Source organism: Capricornis sumatraensis, chromosome 11, assembly GCF_032405125.1.
Source record: "Capricornis sumatraensis isolate serow.1 chromosome 11, serow.2, whole genome shotgun sequence".
NCBI lineage: Eukaryota > Metazoa > Chordata > Mammalia > Artiodactyla > Bovidae > Capricornis > Capricornis sumatraensis.
This window is the reverse complement of record NC_091079.1, coordinates 71,043,190-71,062,942: the sequence shown is the minus strand read 5'-3', so window position 1 is coordinate 71,062,942 and position 19,753 is coordinate 71,043,190. Positions and strand designations below refer to the sequence as shown.

General features: G+C 35.9%; 1 protein-coding gene across 3 annotated transcripts in view; it reads right to left on the bottom strand.

Annotated features, from left to right (window-relative positions):
- CSMD3 (CUB and Sushi multiple domains 3) overlaps nt 1-19,753 on the bottom strand; it is a 1,381,373-nt gene that overhangs the window by 225,231 nt on the left and 1,136,389 nt on the right. For all 3 annotated transcript variants that reach the window (XM_068983804.1, XM_068983805.1, XM_068983806.1), the window contains one exon: nt 10,669-10,785. In XM_068983804.1, the coding sequence (XP_068839905.1) occupies nt 10,669-10,785 (117 nt within the window). The remainder of the gene's footprint in view (nt 1-10,668; nt 10,786-19,753) is intronic.

Genomic DNA, 19,753 nt, shown 5'->3' with positions numbered 1-19,753 from the left:
CTGACTCGATGGACATGAGTTTGGGTGAACTCCGGGAGTTGGTGACGGACAGGAAGGCCTGGTGTGCTGCAATTCATGGGGTCGCAAAGAGTCAGACACGACTGAGCGAATGAACTGAACTGAGTGAACAAATAAGTATGCTTCATTTTAATCATCAGAACTACTGCTCTGCCTAAATATCCCACAGGGGTCATGAAAGAAGCTCTAATAAAACACGTAATAAACTAAACTATATCTTTAGCATTTACAACAGGTTAAGAAATTGAGATCCCATGGCCTTTTCTTAACACTTAAAATAGTTCATATGGTTCACTGCATTTTAAAACAGAGTCTTCAAATATTGAAGCCCATTGTAAAAGATATTTATAGAAGGGGTATTTATCACCAGTACTTCTCCATTTAATAGCCAATTTGGGCTTCCCTGGTGGCTCAGACAGTAAAGAATCTGTGAGCAATGCAGGAAACCAAGGTTAGATCCCTGGATTGGAAACATTCCCTAGAGAAGGAAATGGTTAACCACTCTAGTATTCTTGCCTGGAGTATTCCATGCACAGAGGGGCTTGGTGGGCTATAGTTCATGAGGTCACAAAGAGTTGGACACAACTGAGCAACTAACACACAAGATAGGTTGTTCTTAAACCTGGGAAAAATGAATCATAACTCACAGTAACTGAAACTCTAATTCTGTTGAACCACTCATTAAAGGCCTCATATTCAATATTATCTAAGTTACTAGTCCCATCTAATCACTAGGTGGTAATATTTTGCTAATGATTTGGCTCATGTGTGTGTTTAGTCATTAAGTCATGTCTGACTCTTTGAGACCCTGTGGACTAAAACTATCATGCTCCTCTGTTCATGGGATTTTATAGGCAAGAATACTGGAGCATGTTGCCATTTTTCTCCAGGGGATATTCCCAACCAAGCGACCAAACCCACATCTGCATCTCCTGCATTGGCAGGTGGATTCTTTACCACTGCTCCACCTGGGAGCCCTGATTTGGCTCATCTCATCTATTTAATGCCAGTTTCGAAAGACACTCAGCTATAGTTTGCCTTTAACTCTAATGAGATATGCTCTCTGCTTTGCACTTTGAAAGGACAATTTTACCTGGCTACACGAGGTCTTCGGAAGCCTAGCCACTGCATATTGCCTTGGTAGGCAAGATGATAACTGAATTCAACTTTGTCCAGGAGCACAGGTGACATTACATCTTCCTTCAAGGAGATTCATTTGTCACAATCGTTCAAGACAAGCAGATATAAAAGAGTTCACAAAAAGAGGAGGTGGTGGTTTCATTTCCCTACACATATTAGAAGGCCCTGTCACTTGAGTTTAATCCTGAAATATTAATTGGTCAGTCAAAAGCTACTCCATCCTTAACACCATTAAGAAATAAATATTGACTCTCATGGTACCACAGTGTTAAAACAAGCTGAAAATATTTTAGCAGTTTTTTGATTTTGAGGGCAACATATTTTTCATTTATAAAAATATGTTTCATTTACTTAAGTCCATTTATCCTGTTACTAGTATACTGAACTACCTTGAACGGGGCCTTTTACTAAAAAAAAAAAAAAGCCTCTAGAATCTTTCCAAATTTTAATATAACTGGTGCTGCCCCTTTCCACCCTCTGACTTCTTCACTGTAAAGGCTTTAGCAACTTCCTCTCATGCCTCTTGGAGTTTCTGGGTCACCCATAGTAACCATAAGTTGCCCATGGACTTCAAATGCAAGAGGTTCTCACCTGTCTTCACAATGTCTTCACAATGACAATGCTGCATACTGGGATCTCCTGGAAACAGAGGCTCTCACAGGCTCTAAGATCATGATCCTCTCTATCCATCTTTCCATTACACCTTGGATCATGAAAGTAGTACCTTGCAAGCTGGGTATGGCTGCTAAGGCTTTCTTGCTAAAATGGAAATGATACTTATTTGTTAAAGCCAAACCTAGGCCCCCTGGAGTAACCAACCCCAGTGAGGGTGTGGTCTGCCCTAATCTTAGTTCCTTGACAGATGCTATGGTTTCACAGGCAGTCACTACTCTTCTGAACCCCTTAGCTAGAGGAACTGCTTGGGATCTTGAGTGGATAGCAAAGAAAGTTTGTACATGTCACAGCAAGTACGGCTACCATCATCATATGTAACTCAGCTTCCTGGAGAGCCATTGCTTTTCACATCTTAACTAAGATATCTCTGTTAAAGGACTCAATGATTAGTGCAACTGCCCAAACTTCAGTCAGGCATCTTTACACTGACCACCCTTGTCAATAAATCAGCCACACTGAACATTTTTACAAACTACTGGGCCATTGCCAACTGTCTGACCATGTGGTCCAGGGTTGCCCTTTATGAGGAAAAAAAATTTGAAATCTTGTCTCAGACATTCCTAAAACGCAGATCAATGCCACATGTGCCTCTACACAGAGTTCTAGTCATTCTTGATAATGATCAAGGTACTCATTTTACTTTTCACCATATTGCTAAGCTCTGGAACAAGGTGTTCAATGAATTTTCATCTCCTTAACTAAATGGATCTACTACTCACAAAGTACCACTATGGCTATAAACAAGTTCAAACATGGCACAATTCACTCAATCAAACACTGAGAGTGAATTGTGATGAAGGCTGATCCATCCTTGATCTTTAACTGCTCACAAGTTTCAAGCTCTCTTCCCCATCCCCTAGTTTCCCTTTTGCCTGATATTTGGGCAAGCTGATAAGAATCCCTGTATGCAATGGGAATATTGAATCTCACAAGGCCTGACCAGCATGTAGGAGCTTTCACTCCAGTATCACCCCTATAAAACCCAAAGCCAGCCAGCTTTCTTTGCTCCCTTAAGCAATTTTGGATCTGCTTGGATACAATTTTGGATACTGTCCTGCTCTTCTCAGAAAGCCTCATTGTATGAGTAATACATCTTTTTTACCCTTTTGGTTAATGTGTGGTATCATGAGTCTTGACATCTGAACCAAACTTGAATGGGGGGATCCTATTCTAGCTAGTGACCAAATAATTAAATAATATAATTTTACATATGATAATTAAATATTCCTTACCCTAAAATATTAGGCTCAAAAAAATTTTTCTTTCTTACAATAGTAAAATTAGCTTAGTCATTTTGTATACTGACATTAACACAATCATCAGTTTTAAAAGAGTAAAAGAGCTTTCCTTTTCAAGTGTTTCATATTTAACTAGTGATGATAAATAGTATATACAAATTTTGAATAAACACACATTTTATGAAGATTATTCATCATTATTAGATAAGTAAATTCAATATTTACAAAATACAAATCATTAAATTTGATACAAATGTACTGCTAAAAAATGAAGCATCATACACTTCAAATATAAATAGCCTTTATTGACTGTAAGAGTTTATTCATTACTGAAAACTTCTCACCAGGCAAAAACAGAATGCCAATAAAATAATGTAGTGACCTAATGAGAATAAATAAAAATCTCAAAACAGTTTGTCACTAAAATATGGGGAAACTCAGTGACAATAAATTACTGAATTAAGTATAAAGACAGGTAACAACAACATAAATTATGTAAACAATGCTGAATAAAATAGGACATTTGAGAACACTGTAAGATCAAAAGGGAAATGGTTGACAACAAGGGATTAATATCCAAAATATAAAAACAGCTCATGTAGCTCTACATCAAAATAAAACAAACAACCCAATGAAAAAATGGGCATAAGATCTAAATAGATATTTCTCCAAAGAAGACATACAGATGGCCAAAGAGCATACCAAAAGTTGCTCAACATCACTACTTATCAAGAAATGAAAATCGAAACTACAACCTCACACCAGTCAGAATGGACATCGTAAAAAAAAAAAAAAAAATCTACAAACAAGAAACACTGGTTAAAGTGTGGTGAAAAGGCAACTCTCCTACACTGTAGGTGGGAATGTAAATTGGTACAACCACTATGGAGATTCCTTAAAAAATGAAAAAGAACTGCAATCCCACTGCTGGGTGTATATCGGAAGAAAATTATTATTTGAAAAGATCCATGCACTCCGATGTTCACTGTAGCACTATTTACAATGGCTAAGACATAAAAGCAATCTAAATGTCCATGGACAGAGGAATGGATTAATAAGATGTAGTGTATACATATATGTGGTATATACACACACACACATAAACACACACACACATATATATATACACACAAACACACATATGTATATTTGTTGTTGTTTAGTTGCTTATTTGTGTCTGACTTTTTGTGACTCCATGGGCTGCAGGATGCCTGGTTTCCCTATCCTTCACAATCTTCTGGAGTTTGCTCACTCATGTCCATGTCCATATGTGTACACACACACACACACACAGTGGAATATTACTCAGTGATTAAAAAGAATGAAATAATGCCATTTGCAGCAACATGGATAGACCTAGAGATTATCATATCAGACAGAGAAAGATGATATCATATAATATCATTCATATGTAGAATCTAATTAAAATTATATAAATGAACTTGTTTATAAATAGAAACAGATTAACAGGTTTTGAAAACAAATTTATGGTTATCAAAGGGGAAATGTGAGGGGGAGGGAAAAATTTGGAGCTTGGGATTAACACACACTACTATATGTAAAATAGATACTAATAAGAACCTATTGTATAACACAGGGAACTCTTTTCAATATTCTGTAATAACCTATGGGGTAAAGAATCAAAAAGAATGAATATATGTACTGATATAACTGAATTGTCTATATATATGTATACACATATATACATTTATATATAGTATGTGTGCATCTTAGTTTCAATCCATTTTGGTTTTTCCTTCTAAGTTTAAAGGAGACCTAAATTTTTAAAGACTACTTTTCATAGACTAAGAGTTTACACAGAAAATTGAAAGATGTATTGCAAAAATAGATTGTATTCAACAATCATCATTCAATTTCCTAAGTCTATAAGATGGAAGGGAAGTAATACATTTAATGTATATAATAAGGATTAATGAGATAGTTGTTAATAGATCATAAGTTTTAATAAAGTTCAAATTAATTTAAAAAACAAGTATAATCATATTTTGTAAGCAATATCATAGAGAAAGATTTTTGCAGATTGACTGGAGGAAAAACACCACACTAGGAAATATAAAGACAACAGCTGTGAATAAGAAACAAAATATGTAGAGTAGAAGAAAAGTTTAAGGTGATGATAGCTAATTTAAAGATAAGACAAAAATCTTTTCCCACAGCAAATACACAGAAGGTTTTGGTAACTCCATGCCCCTGTACAGAGTATACTAGACTGACAATAACTTTGTGTGATTTAAGGATTCATGAATTTGAAATCTATGCAACCAATAGTCTACACAACAACAAAAGATAAGAGATAGGGCAGATATCTGGGAAATCTAAGAAGGAAAACCTAAAAAGGTTTTCATGCACATTTCCAAGATGCCACTTTTGAAAGTTAGTCTTGAGAAAAAGCAAGCTTTATATCTTAACAAATACGTGTTCAGTATGGGTCTTAAAGAAGGTGAGACTATCTGGGAAGCTAAACACAAAGTTAAGTCACCATAGACTATCCTGGATTTCCTCAAGGTGATTTACATGTTGGAATTCTCCAAGAAATCTGAATGTCAGTTTACATTCTATACAGTTAGTATTTGATACATGCTTTGTAGAGTAATTTATACTAGGATTTTCTACATAAAACTGTAGTAATATAGTCTATCCTCTGTAGTGTGTTGAATAGAGTCCCCTCAATATTCAACCCCACCCAGGCACTCAGAATATCATTGTATTTGGAAAAAGGACCTCTGCACATGTAACTGTGGAGAAGGAGGTAGCACCCCACTCCAGTACTCTTGCCTAGAAAATCCCATGGACGGAGGAGCCTGGTAGGCTGCAGTCCATGGGGTCGCTAAGAGTTGGACACGACTGAGTGACCTCTCTTTGACTTTTCACTTTCATGCATTGGATAAAGAAATGGCAACCCACTCCTTTATTCTTGCCTGGAGAATCCCAGGGATGGGGGAGCCTGGTGGGCTGCTGTCTATGGGGTCGCACAGAGTTGGACACGACTGAAGCGGCTTAGCAGCAGTAGCAGATGTAACTAAGATTCAGATGAGGTTATGGATTAGGGTGGATGCTAAATCCTACAACTGGTGTCCCTAGAACAAATGATACAAAATGATACCGGGTGGGTTGCCGTGCCCTCCTCCAGGTGATCTTCCTGACGTAGGAGTTGAACCCAAGTCTCTTGTGTCTCCTGCATTGGCAGGGGGTTCTTTACCACTGGGTAGCCATTCCCTTCTCCACTAGCGCCACTTGGGTGATGCAGCTACAAAACACAGAACTTCAAGGATTGCTTGTGGCCATTAAAGTTAGGAAGGATTCTTCTCTAGGATCTGCAGAGGGAGTGTAATGTTACTGATACCTTGATTTCAGGGGTCTAGTCTCCAGAAATGTGAAAGAATAAACCTCTGTTGTTCTAAGCCACTAAATTTGTGATACTTTGTTAAGGCAGACTTAGGACACTACTACATTTATTTTGCAGATACTTTCCAGAATGTAAAGAGTGGGTGATGGAAGAAGGGGAAGAGAGGAAGGAGATCAGGAAGTGATGATAATTTCAAAAGGCAGTGTTTCATGTGAAATTAACTGAGGTACAATTATACTAATCATGAATCATTTCTCCTGCATTATAGTTTGAAGAGGCCCTCTAGGTTTTTAAAATCCTATCTCCTTAGATTGCTTTAAGCATCTTGCTTTACCAACTGGTCCATCTAAAATCTTCAATTTTTCCCTCTCTACTATATTTCTGATAGGCTTTAAGCTAAAAACTCCATTACTTTCTATCCCAAGAAAAAACAGACAAAAACAAACACTAGCCTTTGACTAGTATGGTACTTTGATTATAGCTCTTAACTCTTTCTGTATTATCTCAGCCAAGGTTATGGAAATAGAAGTCCACAACATTTATTCCCCAAATTTGCTAGCCACTTCCTCCTTGCAAAGTGACTTTGGCCCCACACTACAGGTATAAATACATAATATCAATAAAAATATTTCCCCCAACAATGTCAACAGTTCTCTTATATTCAAAATATCTGTCCTATACCAAATTCAAAATAAAATTTGTCTGCTATGTTTTTGGCACTTAAAAACAGTGCATGAAGACTATAGCAAACACACCATAAGGGGAAACAACTTATTGTTAAACATTAAGATGAAGGAAAAATAAAACTTATTTTATTAATAAACTATGGTATTTTTTTGACTGCCCTTTGTGTGTCATGTAGGATCTTAGTTTCCTGATTAGGGAATTGAACCCATGACCCCCACAAAGGAAGTGTGGAGTCTTAACTACTGGATCACCATGGAAGTCCCAAATAGAACATTTTTAAATTAAAAAAAAAAAGAAATTAAAAGGGAAATAGTTCGTCAGAAGAAAGACAACTAAATATCAATAACTGACCCATAAATGTTATTTTCTAAGTATTTAGAACCAGAATCCTACAGAATGAATATTACCAGATGACCCCAATATATGAAGTTGAAATGAAATCAATGATGCTAATAAAAGTGTTATGAATTGATGATTCTTATCTAGAAAAACTTCAAGACAGAAATTCACTGACAGTATTCACTCAGTCAACCAGTAGAATTACATTACATGCACATTTACTTCATATGAATTCAAATCTACACTGGGCAAAAATAAATAAATGAAAGCAATTTTGTAGTAAATGACCTGTAAGAAACCAAACTAGCTCATCTGGTATTATCCGAACAACTGCTATCTTTCTAACACTGGAGGAAAAAATGTCCTGTTAGAATTGTTGAGATAATATGGCTTACACAAAATAATGTGGATGATCTTCTATGGCTGACATGGTATTTTCATGGGTAATGTTGATTATATGTGGTTTTCTCCTTATATAATGACTTCAGAAGTTTAACCCTTGTAAAAATATGAAATTTCAATAAATAAATGGATTGTATTGACAGATGTTTTGCTACCATATTTAAAAATTAAATTCTAAGTGTCTGCATATAAAAGATATGGAGGAAGAAATGGTTATAATTTGGAATAAATGACAGGAAAAATGTGAAAAGTGGTATGTTATGAAGTGATACCAAAAGTCATAAAACACAACACAAAAGCAACAGAAGGAAATCATGGCAAAGTGAGAAAGAGAGGAAGAAACAAACAAAAAGAAATTTTGATTTCCAGAGATCCAGTACATGTTGCTTGATTATCTCACATTAAAGAGGGAAAGGTAGGAACAGGAAGAAATCTATGACTGCAGTTTTTAATTCCTCTATTTTGTTTTCAGAAAATTTCAAGTGATCAATAGGTGATTAGATATTCACTGGAGATGTAAAGCACAAAATATGTGTTTTCATGCTTTAATTATGTAATATAAATGAGGTTAGGAGTACCTATGAATGTGAACATAAAGTGTGTTTGTATGTGCATCCATGTGTGTATGTGATTTACGATATACTACATAATGACTTACACATATTTTATTTAATTATAAAATAACTCTAAGAAATAGACACATCACCTCTATTTCAGAGATACGAAAAGTAAGACTCATGTAATTAGTTAAATGGAAAAAGCAGCTTGAGTTGTGTTATCAATCTGGAAATCTGTCTCCAAAATTGGCATTCTTAACCCAATAGTATGAATTATCGACTATGACATACTATATATAAATAGTCTTATTACTACTAACAATAGCTCTGCTCCACAGACATAATGATCCCTACTTTACACATAAAGAAACTGAGTTTTGAAGAAGTTATGTTCATTTGTCCAAAGACAGATAGCTAAAGTGTGACAAGCTAAAATTAGATTAGAATCTGTTGACTTCATATAAAGTTTGAAATAAAGAATGATGCAACATTTATAGAAAAAATAAAATCAGTTTCCTTACTAATTAATCAAAGTGTACCTGATTTTATCCACAGAAAATCCAAGACTTATTTGAAAAAATTAGTGTTAAAAATCACCAATTATTGGTTGTATTATTTTTCGTATTAAGATAATTCAATTTTACTTACATTAACTCTGCTAAAATAAAAATTCCATTCACTAGGAATCCATTAATTTAATTTTAATCAGAACTTTTTCCTTCTCTTTTTGAATACATATACATATATAGGCTACTATCAAATACCTCCTGGTGACCAACATGTGTATGTATCAGGAAAGGAAATGTGATTTTCTTCTTTTTCAATCCTTTGGCTGCACGGCATCTCAAGAACAGAATCTAACAGAACAAATTAATGGCTTCCAAAGAGACTCAGATAGCCATGCAGTCTTCTGGATTAGCACTGCTAAGATTCTGTCAGTCACCATGTAATATTTTTGGTGACTGGGGATTACAAAGCCCTCTAGAAAGGGAAAACTCTTCTGGGCACAAAAGGCAATACAATAAACACAATTATATGGATTGTGTTTTTCTTTCTAAACTGTCCTTTTCTTCATAATCAAACAGCTCAACTCTGAATAAATCAATCAACATGCTAAGGAATAAGAGATTGCAGAAAAAGACACTGTGCTAATGTTGGTGTCATCGATTCTATTTCAAGGTTAAAATAAATGATTTAGTACTTCCCGTCTGATGATAATGTTCTCTTTACTAAGTTGTGGATCTTGGACTTGTTTCAGAATAGAGAAAAGGAGGATATATAGGTAAATTCTCGTTACAAGAAATTGGACTGGAAGCATCAGCTTATTTTATTATCAGCAGAAACATTAACAGAAGACACGATCTAAAAACCTTGATATAATAAAATCTATACCCTTCTGCTAAAATACTCTGTCATCCTGACCCAGGCATTCATTTCCTAGCAAATCCTTCACCTTGTAACACAACGCTGTGAATCTAAATTGTAGAAGTCTAAAAAACTTTCAGCCTCTCTCCCACACTTTCCTGTTCGCTAAATTTCCTTTGCCTATCCATCCATAAACAGAGCTTAACCTGGGTTAGGTCCAGCTGATTTCAGATCCAAAACCTTTAGAAGCCAGGTAAGTGACTTCTAAGACTTGTGATCAGGGAGATGTGAAGTTAGCAAAGGACACATTGTCTTCTCAGTGCCAAAGCAGAACAGATTGTCAGGTTGACAAGATGAGCCGAAATGTCCTTTGCTGTCTTTTTATATTCACTGCTGTCATAGAAACTAGGTGCTTAAAATAAAAATATTTTTTATCTGAAAATGTGTTTATAAAATATAAAACTAATATAATTGTTTTGTACATATTTTATCATTATTATAACAGCTCCATATTTGAATATATGCATATTTGGCAGAGCAGACTTTGCTTTATGCTCTGGTAATTTCCCATTTTATGAAATTCTAATATGAAGGCACTTGCAGGGTTACTGGATGTACTTATTTTTAAAAATTAAAAACAATCCTGTTTTCATTTTTATATTGTTGTTCACCTGTGTACTTGACTATAAATTCAGAATGCAAAAAATAACCTCAAAATTTTATTATTATAAAGGTACTATCTAAAAATAATTTTCTGAGTAAAGTACTTTATGAGCAGTAAATATTTTCATTAAAAAGCAACTAACATTTTGAATAGCATACAGTGAAAATAAAGCATGTTTAGAACAATATACTACATGATGAGATGAATCTTACTTACCAAACTCCTTGGGAACTGCTATAGAATAAACACAATTATGTCCCACACTGTAATTTTTTGGATAGTTTGGTGATAGAACAGTGCCTTCTGAACCTGTTGAACGACTTCCACATGGTGCTGAAATTAAAAAATATTATTTTTATAAAAAATTTATATTATGAATATTTTCTTGATATAAAAATATGGATAACTGATTTTAAGGTATATCATTATTTACATGTTTTAACAAGGGTCCTTATTGTCAAATATTTTAAAAACAAAAAATTGTGCACATAGAAAAATGTTTAAGTATTCAGATTTACTCTTCTTAGAAGCAAAGTAATATAATAAAATTACAGTGGTGCTATCTATCTCTAGAGGTAATAATGGCAGCCTGCTTTCATTTATGATAAAAAGGTAAAGATAATCATCTCTTTTAAAATGATGAGAAATTACACATGCAAGTGGGAAATTGTTTTACTCAACACCCAGCTTTGAATCTACTCAAAATCAACTCTGATTATGCTCCCATAAAATTAGGTATTTCTATACCCAGGACAGGGATGGCTGTATAAACACATTCATCCACTCATCTAAGTAAAATATTCTCTCATCAATCTCTTATCTGCTTATGATTTACATTTAAATCAGGAGTTGCTGATGGTGCATAGAGATGGTGCATTTTTGCTACCTTAGCCCCAAATGTGCTGTGTTCCTTAAAAAGATGAGGGTGAAACTGATTTCTGGAAAATTTGTAGATAGTGGTTCTGTTGTTCACAAGATAAGAGGATGTTTTGGATTTATAGTTCTGGAACACAGAGAAAGATCTGGGCTACTAAAGGGGTTATAGTTATCAAAGCAAAATAGGATAGTTGATATCATTTAAATGAATGGGTTCTTCCAGGAATTATGTAGAATGAGAAAGATGGCCAAAGAGGAAGCCTGGAGAATGTCAAGGTAGGATTAGGGGGTGGCTGCGTGTGACCAGTTGCATATGACTTTTTGTGACCCCATGGACTATAGTCGTTAGGTTCCTTTGTCTATTGGATTTTCCAGGCAAGAATACTGGAGTGGGTTGCCATTTCCTACTTCAGGGGATTTCCCCAGTCCAGGGATAGAACCTGAGTTTCTTGCGTCTCCTGCATTGGCAGCGGATTCTTTACCACTGAGCCACCTGGGGAGCTGAGAGGGTGAGACAAAGAATTTAGTCTATTGGGAACCAAGGAGGAGGAAAGTTAAATTAAAAGAAAGTGTCCAAAAAATGTTTGGAGATGGAAATGGAAACCCACTCCAGTATTTTTGCCTGGGAAATATCAAGGACAGCTGAGACTGGAGGACTACAGTCTATGACATCGCGGAGTCAGACACTACTTAGCAACTGAACAACAACACATAATCAGGCAGATTGTGATTCTGGAAAATAGTTCTTGATGGAAACGTGGCATAAAATGGAATGAAGTGACCTAGCAATATGGAATACAGAGTTTTGTAAGAAATTAACATTTGTATATAGAATAATAGTTGGAAATGTTCAAAAAATAAAGTTTTTGGCTAAAGGGAAAAACAAAATGTTGTGTTGCAAAGTGGTAATAAATGGAAAAAAAAGTGTTTGAGGGGGTTTGGAGGTCTGGAGAATTATGCAGCAGGAAACTGCTTCTCCAGACTCTGGTTTCCTCCAGGAGAAATGCTGCCCAGGCATGCCAGCCTGCTGGCACCACCCCTTATGCCCTGGAGATGCAGGAGCTTCTTGATTGTTGAGCCCAGGACAGAAACTTTATTGTTGGTCTCCTCTTCAGCCTGTTTAAGGATCAATCTATTGAGGAGGTGGCTGTGGTTGTTGGGAGACACCTGTAGCTGCTTAAGAAGCCCACTGTTACTGTTCCTCAGCTTCTACTAATATTAATATTGGGTTCAGAGTGCTTTTCACATCTACTATATCCTTCAACTTTTCTGTTTATTCATTCTAGTAATGTTTGAGAGTTTGAAATTGAAATTCCAACTGAAAATCAAAAGAATCTACTTAGAGAATAATCATAATATACAGTAAAACTATATGTAACTTTTTCCTGTATTTTCCAAGTCTTCTATAAATGTGTTACCATATTTTCATAATCTAAAAAATAAAAAAGAAAGAAAAAGAAAAAAATTAAAGCAGATGACTTGACTTCCTTCTGCTTATCACTTAATTTGCCTCGAATTTATGTAGGGGAGATGCCCTTCAAACATCAGAAAGGAAGTTATTGGTATTATAGATACGATAGTTTTAACAAGAGTAGCTTTTTGCAAATTATAACCAGGAAATCAAATCCAGTCTGTACCAAGAGAAGTTTCAAATTTTTAAAGAGTTAAGGAACAAAAGAAAAATTAAATCAGAATATGCTACAGAGATATATGTGGCCAGCAAAGCCAAAAATATTACCTGGCTCTGTGCAGAGAAAGTTGTTAACCGTTTAACTAGAGTAGAGAAGGGTAGCTAGACTATAGTTGGATGAAGAATAGCAGTTTATAAGGAGATACTAAAATAATCAGAATCTTAACAATGAACAGAAGGAGAACTTTGGAATAGCTGGTGGAAGATGCAGGCTGAATGAATTTTTGTTATTGATTTATTTAATAGGGGATATAGAGTCATTAAAATGGGAAAATCTGGAACACTGACTTAAGAGGCTTGTGTTGTGCTGATTCACTCAGTCATGTCTGATTCTTTGCAACCCCATGGGCTACTGCCCACCAGGCTTCTCTGTCCGTGAGGATTCTCACGACAAGAATACTGGAGTGGGTTGTCATGCCCTCCTCCAGGGGATCTCCCCAACCCAGGGTTTGAATGGAGGACTCCAGCATTGAAGCTGGATTCTTTACTATCTGAGCCACCAGGGAAGCCCAAGAATACTGGATTGGGTAGCCTATCCCTTCTCCAGGGGATCTTCCTGACCCAGGAATCGAACTGGGGTCTCTTGCATTGTAGGCAGATTCTTTACCAGTTGAGCTAATGTAAAATCAAAAACTAAAACTGAGTGATTAACTTTAGAAAGCATTAGTGACAGTCCTCTGTTACTTGAGAAAAGTGCTAAAGAAAAATGAAAATACACAGGTTTTATGCTGGGAATTTACTGGAATTAATGCTCAATTTTCCTTTTAAAGAACTGAATGCAGTGGCATTAGGTGGCTTGAAAAGAGTCATGAGTTTGAAAAAGCCAAAGCTTTTGATGGGTTTCTGACCAAAGTTTAAAGATACAACAATATATTCAAAAAACACACACATACAAAACAAACAGTAAGTTGTACTGAGTTGGGTGGCTAATGGATGTTGTACCTTTTTTCCTTTTAATGTTCTATAAAATAGTAATAATTAGTAAGAATTATACATATTAAAATTATAAATATTAGAATTCCCCAGAACAACAACAAATTGACAATGATTATAATAGCCAAAGATGTTTGCTCTCATCACTCATTATTGTTTGAGATTAGAGTAGTCAGGTGTATTCTTATTTTGGCACTGATAACTTTATTCAAATAATAATTTTACTGATGAAAGAATCACTCAAGAATAAGCAGCATGCTTTACATTAATTTTCTTTCTTATTTTAAAGTGCTCCAAAATGACAATACTGAAAGAATATGACAAATGTTCTTATTTTTACATTTGGAAAGAATGAATAGAAATAAGAGCTTCTAACTTAAGTTCTGCTTTTTGACTTAGTCATGAACATTCTGCTATTCCACATTACCATGCATCTTACTGATAGCCTCAATGTGTTTTGTGTTATTTTATTTTGTATAATGGACATTTGGGGGCAGCTCTTGTTAAAAATCTCATTTATAAAATATGAAAATATGATTTGTTTTATATATGTATATAATGCATACACTTATGTATACATTAAATGCATAAATGTATACATTTATGTATATAATGAATATATACAGGGTTGCTGTATAATCACAGCTCTTTATGGTACCTAGTATTATGTTAGATCTTGTTATTTGTACTGGAAGCAATGATTTTATATTTTTCTGGTCATTACTTACAGTATGTCCTATTTTATGGTCATTTATGTTGAATACTGTGATGACTGACACTATTTTATGCAGTAAGTTATGCTGCAGTAAACTTATGCAGGAAAATTCACTATCCTGTGAGGGAAAGATGTAATCTGTTGTATGTTTATATAAATCCAAATGGAAGAATGACTAAGCCAGGACAACTTTACTAATTCTTCTAAAGTTGATTCCTAGAGGCTTTCTGTATTCACTTCTCTCTTCCTGTTTTAATTTCATTTTATTGGTTAGTTCAGAAAAGGTCAGCCTTTAACTTTCTGGCTCTATTAAACAATCAGTAGAATAAAAGCAAGGCAGGACCTTTTATTTATGCTATTTCTGCCATTTGACTCATACCTGTTGGCCTTTTGTCAAACTGGCTGTGTTTTTAAACAGCAGATATCCATTGTGAAGAACTGCATAAGAACTCACCTGTTCCTGATTATAACTTATATGATACATATGACTACCCTTAAATCTCTATTAATAGCATTTCTGTAGAACACATGTATTTTGGGAAGAAATGGTTCTATGATTAAGTAAAATGAACACGGTTTTATGCTATGAGACTTAACTGAGACTTTAGTAAAGTTTGGGGAATGTCATACTCCTTCTTACAAACTTATTTGATCATGAAGACCCTTTTTCATTTCACAGGACCAATGTTCCTCAGGATATACTTTACAAAATGCTAATTCTAAAATGTGCTATTACTTTGAAAATAATTCTAACATTTATATTATTTGCTGTAATTAGTTATGATTTCATAGCACTAAAGAATTGTTTTATATACACATATAGAGTGAAAAAATTTAAATACAAAAAATGTGAAATGGCCTACTGTACCATAAAATGCCATTATTCTCTTTTTAACCACTTTCATTGAGGTATAGTTAAAGTGTTGTGTTAGTTTCAGATGTACAACAAAGTGACATTTGCATGTATATACTGGAGAAGGCAATGGCACCCCACTCCAGTACTCTTGCCTGAAAAATCCCATGGACGGAGGAGCCTGGTAGGCTGCAGTCCATGGGGTCGTTAAGAGTCTGACACGACTGAGCGACTTCACTTTCACTTTTCACTTTCATGCATTGGAGAAGGAAATGGCAACCCACTCCAGTATTCTTGCCTAGAGAATCCCAGGGATGGGGGAGCCTGGTGGGCTGCCATCTATGGGTTCGCACAGAGTCGGACACAACTGAAGCAACTTAGCAGCAGCATACATATATATCCTTTTTTCAGGCAAAATGCCATTATTCTTGACACTTTCTCCCTGACTTGCTTACATCTTCCTGTAGCTTATCAGCCTCTCCTCTCCTCTCTGCCACTGTAACTATTGCAAACAAGACTCCCAACAGTTTCCATTTGGGCTCTTTCAACAGACTCCAAGTTCCACTCATCTCCACAAGTTCCCATCACAGCTAGTGACTTTTAAAACACAAAAGTCTTAGAATTTTCCTTTTCTCTTTCTAGAACATATCCGATACACAGTAGGTTCTCCATAAATGTCTATTAGGTGATTAATTGAACTATGCTTGCCCAGACCGTGCTCTTCTAAAATGGTGTTCCACTGTCAGCACAACACAGACATTTCATTTGGTTGAAATTACCCCAGAAATTGACTTAAATCCAAGACATTCAAGGTATACCCTGTCCTGCTTCTGCCATTCCTGGTGCTGCTTGTATGCTCGTACAGGGCATACCTGGTACCTCTTTTGTGAAACAGCAGTTAAGGAGACTCCAGTGCTCACCATGGTGGATGACAAAAAGCCTAAGGAAGGACTCATGACTGACAGTAAATATCATACTGACTTGAAGGTGTTAGTGAGGCTAATTCAATTATTTTTTTCTATTCCAGTTATTTTGCTCTCACTGTTTTTTTTTAATTTTATTTTAAGAGCATCATAAAAATCCTTGCATACCTTGTTTGATTGGAGAATTTTAAAGTTTTTCATTTATCATTGTAAACCCAGGGAAATTTTATAACATTTTTGTACATAGCTGTTACATGTAGGACAGTCTGTCTTTAAGTAGGGATATGTGTACGTGTGTGTGTTAATGAGTGTGTGCTCAGTCACATCCGACTCTTTGTCACATCATGGACTGTAGCCCACCAGGCTCCTCTGTCTATGAAATTTCCCAGGCAAGAATACTGGAGTGGTTGCCATTGCCTTCTCCAGATTTGCTGGATCCAGGGATGGAACCTGAATCTCTTGCATCTCCTGCATTGGCGGGTAGATTCTTTACCACTGATCCATGTGGGAAGCCCTAAGTAGGGAGAAATTTCTGTTAAAAGAAATGAATCCGGGATAGTTTTTTCTTCAAGTCAAGTGTCTTATTATTTAAATAAACATCTTGTTTAAAATGGAAAAAAAAAAAAGATACATCCTTTCAGTAAATCCATGTAAGCCTTTTTTTTTTTTTTTTTCCTTTCTCTGGGATTCAAATATTTGCTGTTTCTCTGATTACCAGGAATCAGTATTGCTTTACGTTTAGAGACACTATATGTGTACTGGAAATATATGAAAGGATAAGATTGTTATAATCTGATAGACTTTGGCCACCTCATGCAAAGAGTTGACTCATTGGAAAAGATTTTGATGCTGGGAGGGACTGGGGGCAGGAGGAGAAGGGGACGACCAAGGATGAGATGGCTGAATGGCATCACTGACTTGATGGACCTGAGTCTGAGTGAACTCTGGGAGTTGGTGATGGACAGGGAGGCCTGGCGTGTTGCGATTCATGGGGTTGCAAAGAGTCGGACACGACTGAGTGACTGAACTGAACTGAACTGAGCCACATGGATACTGAGTTTCACTGAAGGAATGGCAAACATATCTACCATTCATTTCACAGTGGCAAATAGTTTATCTGTCAATAGCATACCCTCACTGAGGTGGCAGTCACCCACACAGTTCAATATTGTATTATTTTTATTTTCCCCTCTTTTCCTGTTTGCTTTTTTAATCCTCCTTTGGATGAATCTGTATGATTTAGTTTGTACAAGGAAAATATGTTCATGCTGTAACTATACTGTGAACTAAGAAGCAGTGATGCAATAAACAGATATGGTATTTCCAGGGAAATCTGTGGAAGACCAAAACTACATTTTAAGGATTCTAGAGCAATAAAAAGGACTTCCCACTGATGGTTTGACCAAGTGTGTGCGATGGAAGAGGACGAGGTACCTTCCACTGAGAGAGACAGAAGGCTCTCTAATCATTTACATGGAAGAGGTACTTCTGTGTGCATATATCTTAGACATTTTATATTATATTATATTATATTATACAGTCTTAACTACTCACAATTTCAATTCTGTATTTTCATTGTGTAATGTATAATTTATCATCAAATATACTCTATAATGAAAATTACTATATAATATATAAATTTTTCTCAGAAAGCAAGTTAGATACTTTCAAAAGTGATGAACCCTTACAGGTCAAAAAAGAGCAATATGGTATACATTAAATCAATGATTTACTAGATGTGGCCTGTGACCCCTTCAGGCTGAAAGAACTGCTGTACTTTTTATAAAAGTATGGTCCACTTCTAGTGGACCCTGATATAGCCCAACTGAATGTCACAGAGCAATACTGCATAGGAACCTGGAATGTCAGGTCCATGAATCAAGGAAAATTGGAAGTGGTCAAACAGGAGATGGCAAGAGTGAACATTGACATTTTAGGAATCAGTGAACTAAAATGCACTGGAGTGGATGAATTTAACTCAGATGACCATCATATCTACAACTGTGGGCAAGAATCCCTTAGAAGAAATGGAGTAGCCATCAGAGTCAACAAATGAGTTTGAAATGGAGTACTTGGATGCAATCTCAAAAATGACAGAATGATCTCAGTTCATTTCCAAGGCAAACCATTCAATATCACAGTAAATCAAGTCCATGTCCCGACTAGTAATGCTGAAAAAGCTGAAGTTGAATGGTTCTATGAAGACCTACAAGACCTTTTAGAAACAACACCCCAAAACAATGTCCTTTTCATTATAGGGGACTGGAATGCAAAAGTAGGAAGTCAAGAAACACCTGGAGTAACAGGCAAATTTGGCACTGGAGAACAGAATGAAGCAGGGCAAAGGCTAATAGAGTTTGCCAAGAGAAATCACTGATAATAGCAAATACCCTCCTCCAACAACACAGCAGAAGACTCTACACATGACAATCACCAGATGGTCAACACCGAAATTAGACTTGATTATATTTGTTGCAGCCAAAGATGGAGAAGCTATATATAGTCAGCAAAAACAAGACCAGGAGCTGACTGTGGCTCAGGTCATGAACTCCTTATTGCCAAATTCAGACTTAAACTGAAGAAACTAAATCATATCCCTTATGATTATACAGTGGAAGTGGGAAATAGATTAAAGGGACTAGATCTGATAGACAGAGTGCCTAATGAACTATGGATAGAAGTTCGTGACACTGAACAGAAGACAGGAATCAAGAACATTCCCAAGAAAAAGAAATGCAAAAATGCAAAATGACTCTTTCAGGAGGCCTTACAAAGAGCTGTGAAAAGAAGAGAAAAGAAAAACAAAGGAGAAAAGGACAGGTACACCAATTTGAATACAGAGTTCCAAAGAATAGCAAGGAGAGATAAGAAAGCCTTCCTCAGTGATTAGTGCCAAGAAATAGAGGAAAACAATAGAATGGGAAAGACTAGAGATCTCTCCAAGAAAATTAGACATACCAAGAGAACATTTCATGCAAAGATGGGCACAATAAAGGACAGAAATGGTATGGACCTAATAGAAGAAGATATTAAGAAGAGGTGGCAAGAATACAAAGAAGAACTGTCCAAAAAAGATCTTAACAACCAAGATGACCAGGATGGTGTGATCACTCACCTAGAGCCAGACATCCTGGAATGTGAAGTCAAGTGGGCCTTAGGAAGCATCACTACAAACAAAGCTAGTGGAGGTGACAGAATTCCAGTGGAGCTATTTCAAATCCTGACAGATGATGCTGTGAAAGTGCTGCACTCAATAGGACAGCAAATTTGGAAAACTCAGCAGTGGCCACAGGACTGGAAAAGGTCAGTTC